At 39.1% G+C, this 7,500-nt stretch overlaps 1 protein-coding gene across 1 annotated transcript; it reads left to right on the forward strand.

Annotated features, from left to right (window-relative positions):
• The first annotated feature begins 3,568 nt into the window (after positions 1-3,568).
• On the forward strand, positions 3,569-4,759 carry LOC138040206 (DELTA-alicitoxin-Pse2b-like). Its single transcript, XM_068885975.1, has one exon. It carries the CDS (start codon positions 3,569-3,571, stop codon positions 4,757-4,759), a length of 1,191 nt encoding a protein of 396 aa, XP_068742076.1.
• Positions 4,760-7,500: the final 2,741 nt, after the last annotated feature.

A 7,500-nucleotide genomic window follows, 5' to 3' on the forward strand; every position in this document is an offset into this window, starting at 1 on the left:
AGTTATCGAGTTCCATAAGTATAAAACTTAAAAATGGATTGCTTTAAAATCAGAAAAGAACCAATTCACCGTTGCTGTTGAGAAAAGTGTATGCCAGGCAGAACAAGTTGCATCTCGGTAGCCTGAAAGTTAACTGACAAAATAATTTGCCTGTGTTTAAATTAACAAATACACCAATACATCACTAACGTTTCATGTTTAACCGGAGAATTATGTACGAAGGTGTAATTGCTGTTGAGTTTTATTCCTCAGTTATCGAGTTCCATGACTATAAAACTTAAAAATGGTTTGCTTTAAAATCAGAAAAGAACCAATTCACCGTTGCTGTTGAGAAAAGTGTATGGCAGGCAAAACAAGTTGCATCTCGGTAGCCTGAAAGTTAACTGACAAAATAATTTGCCTGTGTTTAAATTAACAAATATACCAATACATCATTTTCCATTTTTTAATTGCATGATGCTGGCCGTTGTGAACCGTGTTTTAGAAAATATTTCAGATTGATTTACTATGCCTCTGGACTATTTTGACACATCACTCACAATTAATTTAAAGTAATTTGAGTTACTTGTCGTCATTAAAACTTTATGACGAAGTCGGCCCAACAAATGTGTCGAGATTAACACCTCTCTCTCCCTTTGTCTCTCGCTCTGCCTTTTTAGTGTGAGTCTTGTTACAACTCCCACTGAGATTTCGGTAATTTTTTTTTACCTAAACAGCGGGGACCCACATTCCTGACCCAAGTTAAGCTCCTCATGCAGAGAGCGCAAGGCAGACGGCTTCGCCAATCACCGTTGTTGGAGAAATATTCTATATTTCTTTTCCTTCCCTTTGATTGGCAGTTTAGCACTAGTCTTATGCAATTCAATTTCTTCGTGTTTTTGTTGTTGGTAAAATCATACATTAGCTTATCATTATTTCTTATTGCAACACATGTAAAAAGCACGATATCCCCAGCAATTAACGCCACGATTTAACAAAAAAGCACAAAAATTAGCATGGAACTCCAAAACCGTGGCATGGTACTTACGACGTAGGTTATGAGCACTTCTTCAGAGCCTAATAAGCATCGCGCGCGCTTACTCTTTGCACCCTAAAAAGCTACCGAGCCGGGCCCAGAAAACATCGATATGATATATTGATATTTAAAAGTGCTAACCCAATGAAATGGAACATTTTACAGTGTTTGCTCTGTTTTTAGTCAATTTATTTAAAAATTAATTGTTCTGTGAATAGTTGTCTTGGCAAAAATGAAAAGAAAAGATAAACTAAAATCAGGCAAAGAGCGTCCTTATAGCTTACAATACTGATAAAGTTTGGTTTACGCCGGCTTAGAAAGAGAACCTGTTCTGTCTTTCAGATCTCTTGACGAAAACATATAAAAGATCATCGAGTCGAAAACTCAATTTTTTTTTATTTTGAAAAGAAATAACAAAGCATGTAAAGTGTAATAATTTACTTACTTGAGAGGGGATCTTTGCAAGGGATCTTTTGCAAGACATTCTTCACTCAACAGGCGTGTTAACAGGTGATTTCCCTGACCTCAGTAAGCCTGCGATCCCACTGATATTGGGATCGTCAGTCGAAGGTGGAAACATTTTTAACAGTCCTGGCCTCAGTTGTTCAAAAGATGGATAACGCTATCCACCGGATAAACACTAGCAAAACAATTGAGTTATCCAGTGGATAGCGCTATTCAATATTCGAACAACTGCGACCTGTTCTTCATGTCGAAGAACATGGAATGGCATCATTTCCTAAAAACGAAAGACAGTTGCCGACCCTTTAAATCCCATATTTTTGTGCCCTCGAAAAAGACAGGTTATCTTTTAAGAGATCGTTTTTGTCCTGGGATTTCATCTAAGTGCCAAACTTAGTAACAGTTTAATTCACCCTAGCGCTGGAATTTCACGAGTTTTCAGTAATGCAACTGCCGCGTTATCGGCAAAATGTTCAGTGTCCGTGCTTCGGCCATCGATCTCATAAATTCTCCACTTTTTCTTCGTAACCTCCAGAGAGCCTTCATGCCTTCTGTCTTAAATTCAAGAGATGCTTTAGACTACTTCACTTACTTGACATTTTCAAAACATTTTTCAAACTTTTTTCTCATTGTACCTGTTCCATTAATTTTATTATGTCTATTTATTTTTGTAGAAAGTAACGTTTCTCTTATTTTCTTTACACGTGCTAAAGCAATTGTTGACAAAACGGTGAAACGATAACCGGTTACTGGATAGTTCTGACAGCTCATAAGGACTGCACATGGCAAGAATTGAATAACGCTCTCTCAGATCAAACCTTTCTCGCAGTAATATGTCATATTAATTAAAAGAATTCTGAACATCATTTCAGTTTTTATCTTCAGTCGTGAATTTGTTCCATTTGTTTGAGTTGAGACATTTTGCTTGTACCAGCAAAATGCACCGGTAAGGAATGTCTCGGTGATGGATCAATGTCATTGTTCAGTCCAACGAAATGTTTTGCTTATTAGCGCGTACCCACATACTCAAATGCCCCGCTAAGAATTTTAAATCAAGGTGACAGTATTTCAAGTAAACCTAACTCCCTTTTTCCACACCAACGCCAACCACGGTCCTGTTGTCATCAAAGGTTAGCATTGTTTATGGCACTATAAAAGTGGTCTTTGTCCTGTATTTCTTCAGTTTAAATGTCGATGATTATTGTATGAAGCGATTCCTTCAAAAATGACGGTATGTCAGGGCTAGTGACATGTGATTATACGTTTTCTATAAAAAAAAACAACTTAAAAAATCTCTCCTTTTTTCCACCTGAGCTCAGTTCATTTAGTGCCTAAAATGCATTCTTTTGCAATTTTGTCGCAATATTTTACTCAAAAACCAACCTAAAAGATCAGCGAGTTAAAGTCTTTAAAGGTCAAGAAAAAAGGACCACCACCATGCTTCTGTTTTATCAAATGTATACTTTGTAAGGCCAAATGCAAAATTGTATTCTAGTCGAACAGTTCAAATGACTGATTGAAGTTCAATCAGTCATTTGATCAATTACACTCTAATCTTTTTAAGTCTGTTCAAATATAAGTGCTTCACGGCCAACGTTTGCAAAAACGTAATCCTTCTCTGTACTTGTATCCAATAATCAGCCCTGAATAATAGGTGTTTACTTTGTTACGTCTAGTCCTGGGTTGACAACAAAAGTAGCCAAAACGCTGTAGCCCGTTGATACCGGCGCAAAGCGTAGTGGAATGAAATAATCGAAAAATCATTACGATATTAGATTTAAAATATATTTTCTCATTGCCTTCTCCTTTTCATCCGGCATCGTCGTTCAGTAAGGTACTTGTTAAGGGGTATAAGAGGCGACGTCGGAAGGCTTCGGCGACGACAACTTCCGATTCCATCAAAATATCACAACAATATATGACACTGCAAATGTTTTATATGACAGTAAACATTTTAGCACGTCAAAATGGTCTTGAAAAGATGGGAATTTTCATAGTGAAGCAAAGTTTTGTGACACAGGAAGCATCTGACTCTTCATTGTTTTTTAACAGTTTGTACAAAGCTGCAGAGAAGCAGAAATCGTTGGAGCCATGGCATTCTCGTTTATGGTGTTCATCTGCCTGTCAACTACATTTAGAGGCATCTTTATGGAAAGCGACCCCGATCCCGTAATACAAGAACTCGCCAAAGGTGTCTACCTTCGAAAGATAAATTTAATGGCCGACTTCCAAGAACACGAAGCAAGCGTATTTGAGAATTCGAAATTACCTTCCAGATGCTTTACGAAGAAAGCGTTACACCACTCGGGAAGCAACTTTGAATATTATGCAAGCACCAAATCATTTTATTCAAAAATGGCCACTGGAGCAGGATTGGACGCATCTTTACAGAATACATTTACTTTGGGTGCCACTCTGAGTAGCGTTACATCAAATGAAGAGTCGAATGAATATAAAGTTAGTGAAATGTCTTTAAATATCCGAGCTTTGACGCAAAAGATCCTTGTAAAGAAGGATTGTTTAGATGACGACGACACCTCTACACTCGCGGACCGTTTTCTCGAAGACTTTCAAACTCTCCCGTTGTCATTTGAGGCGCCCTGGATTGAAAACTCCTGGAAGGAATACAGCCGTTTCTTTGATAGCTTCGGTTCCCACGTAATAATGGCCGTAAATCGTGGGTCAAGTATCAAGCAGACGACGTTTGCGGAAAGTTCTAAATCATACAGTCAGAGAGACTTTCAGGTGAAGAGCTGCCTTTCACTAGCAGGTCCCACCAATGTTGGCAAGGTCGGTGTCGAAGCGTGTGCAAATGTCAGCCAAACTGAACTGAGAAACAGTTCAAGCAATATGAACACGGCAGACAAACTCATCGTCCGAGGAGGGACCAAAGGAACCCGTAACGCGCTGTTCAAACAGAGGACGGAGGAACTAATCGAGAGGTTAATGAATGAAGCTGACGAGTCAGACGCGGCTGTAGAGCACAGTTTCAGATCCATCTGGGACATCCTACAAAGCCGTTTCAAGTACGGGTCAGACAACTACATCAGAGCTGTAAACCTGCAATACTACTACCTTGGTTACTTGAATTATGGCTGCCGACTTAAAGCGGTGGTGTGCAGATGCAAAAATTCGACTACACTAAATATTCCAATCCGAAGTCACCAGAATTCTCATGCACTCTGGCTAAAGAGGAATGTCACAGCCCAAACGACTGTCATTATGCAGTGGGACCCTATTGCTCCTGTCAAGGGCCATCTTGCGTTCACTTCCAAACTGTGAAAGAAGATACGGGAGTCTCCAAGAAAACTGCATACGCAAACACTAGGCACAAATGGAGATGGCATGGCTGTGATTGGAAAACGCATTGGTTTACCTGCAGCTGCTACAACGGAGATCTCAAGCAGCGGGAAAACGTATGGACGTTGCCTAGCCGTGATTTCGTGAAGAAAGTTGGGAGTGGCCATCATAAGTTCGAGGTTAAAGGATATGATCCAGATTCAAGTCTACAGGGAAGCACAGAGGAAAGCGGCGACCAATTTATTTCATTCCATCATTCAGGAAATGATGAAGCCTAAGTCAAAAGCACTTCGACTGAAAGCTTGATTTCATTTTAATAAAATAGTTCATGGAACAATATATTTGTTTAATTTCTTGTTAAGTTTAAGCCGTAAGATACTAGTTGATCTCTTAATGCCCTTACCCAGTGACAGGAAAAGCATGCGATCGAAGCCACCAACTAAGTAATCATATCAACAAAGGAAAACCCTAATTTTATTGAGTAGACCTGAATTGTAATCATGAAGAAATGTGTTAGAAAGAAAGAGAAAAAGGACTTTTTTTGAAAATTTTGTGACTTCTAAGTAAGAAGTCCGAAAACGCAGATTGGTGCAATGGTAATTCACATATGATTGATAAATAAAAACAGTGGCCGTCTTTACCATTATCAACATTTCGGCATTTGTTTCTTTCTTGGGGTAACTTGCCATTCAGGGCCCGTTGCTCAAAAGCCGATTAACGCTAATCCCAGGTTAAAAATTAACCAAGGAGTTTATTTCGCTACTACAAAATGCTGTTCAGCGCTGATATTCGGAAAAAATTTACATTAGAAGAAGTCACCCTTGAAAAACAAAAATAGCAAAAGAAACTTTCACCAAAAAGTTGAAAACATGAAACAAAAGTTTACGCTAATCCTGGATTAAGTTAATCGGCTTTCGAACAACCGGGCAACTGAGGAAGGAAGCAATCTCAAAATGCTATAACAAGCCTGAATCTGTACCGGCGTGACAGTGTTTAACTGTCAAGAAAAGTAAGGCGAATGGTTTATTTTAAATTTCCACCACGGAAACCTCAGGGACAATTCCAACCCTACAAGCCCGAGGGACAGTAAAGAAATGCTTTGACCTTCTTAGCTCTTGGCATTGTGGGCATGGCGAGTAGAATGGATTTGTGATCAGTCAGCCGGTAAAGAACACTGATTTGATTCAAATTTCATATTATGACGCACTGTTTTTGTTGTATTTGATGGTTGCAAAGTTAAGTAAAGTTTTAAAGAATTATTAATTTTAATAAAAAATTATTTCCTTTGCCTTCTTTTTTAAACGAAGAGTTCATGCTCGTACAAAAACGTTTAAAATGAAACCATAAAATGAACCCACGTTCTCTGGCGTAGAATAACACAAACGTGTTACGCTTTTAATTTGTCTAAATGTCTGAACCTGTATGACGGAAACCCTTCTCGTTGTAACAATACAGCAGCTGTTGAGCAGTGATGAACAAAATAACTTTAGGCAGCAATGGGGATTTTTGCTACTGGACAAAAAAACTGATATTGATTCCATATGATGGCATAATTTTCTAGATCTTAGCACGCACTGTAGTTTAAATGTGGAGATCGATCCTTTTAGCGTGTACCCTTAAAAATATCAGAGGAAATTCATCAAAACTCAAAACATCTTTCCTGGTCAGTCCGTAGATTACTTAAGAACTACTTTTTTTCAACAAAATCTAAAAGCCATGCTTTTTTAAAATGAATGAACTAATATCAGAAACCCATAAGGATTGAAACGTGTAACGCGCGTTCACAGCTGACGAATATTCAGTGCGAACTGATTGGTTGAATGTTTCAGTGCTAAGTCCCATATTTGGAAACCCCTCGCTCTTGTTGTTCCAAATATGGTACTTAGCAAATCGAATATTCAGAAGCTTGTTTCCTAGCACACAAGGAGCCGTTACACGTTTCAGCCCCTATGGGTTTCTGCTAATCTATAAATATACATATTTGAAGAGCGGATCATAGACTAAAGGGTGAAGTAACTGATCCTCGCACTTATCGGGACAAGATAACCATTTGTCTCCTAGGCCCGGTTCAAACGTCGAACTTTTCATGCGCCGAATCAAATTCCTATTTGGGTCGACCCAAACGAATTTAATTCGACGTTGAATCAGACGTCGAATTAAATTTAAAGTCCAACATAGCGGAGTCGAGCATCCGGCATTCTCCATCATTTTACATGATATCTATGCTTAGCAGAATCAGAAAGCGCCGTCGTTTGTCACAAACGACCGTCATGAACCTGGTCTCAAGACGGAGGCGCGTTTTAAGCACTTGCATTATTTTACTGCTGGCACTGATCCAACGAAACGATGTCGTAGAACCTATTCGCTCGTGTCGGCAGCTGTTGAGGAAGAGTGGATGGTGGGACACTGTTGGAGCAACTACTCGGAAGCCAGATTCAAGAAAACATTCAGGGTACCTCTAGGAACATTTCTATGTATTTTGAGTCGAGTCAGACACCAACTAGAAAGACAAGCTGTAACAGAAGATCCTGTACTCCCAGAGTTAAGACTTGCTATTTGCTTATACAGGTTAGGTAGGGGCTACTACTTTTACACTCCATTGCAGAAATGACAGGTCTCGGGGTTTCAACCGTATGTACTATTGTACGAGAGGTTTTACAAGCTATTATCGACTATATCGGGGATGACAGAATTTCAAAGCACATGCCAAGATCTGAGGCAGA

This window comes from Montipora capricornis, chromosome 3 (genome assembly GCF_036669925.1).
Source record: "Montipora capricornis isolate CH-2021 chromosome 3, ASM3666992v2, whole genome shotgun sequence".
NCBI lineage: Eukaryota > Metazoa > Cnidaria > Anthozoa > Scleractinia > Acroporidae > Montipora > Montipora capricornis.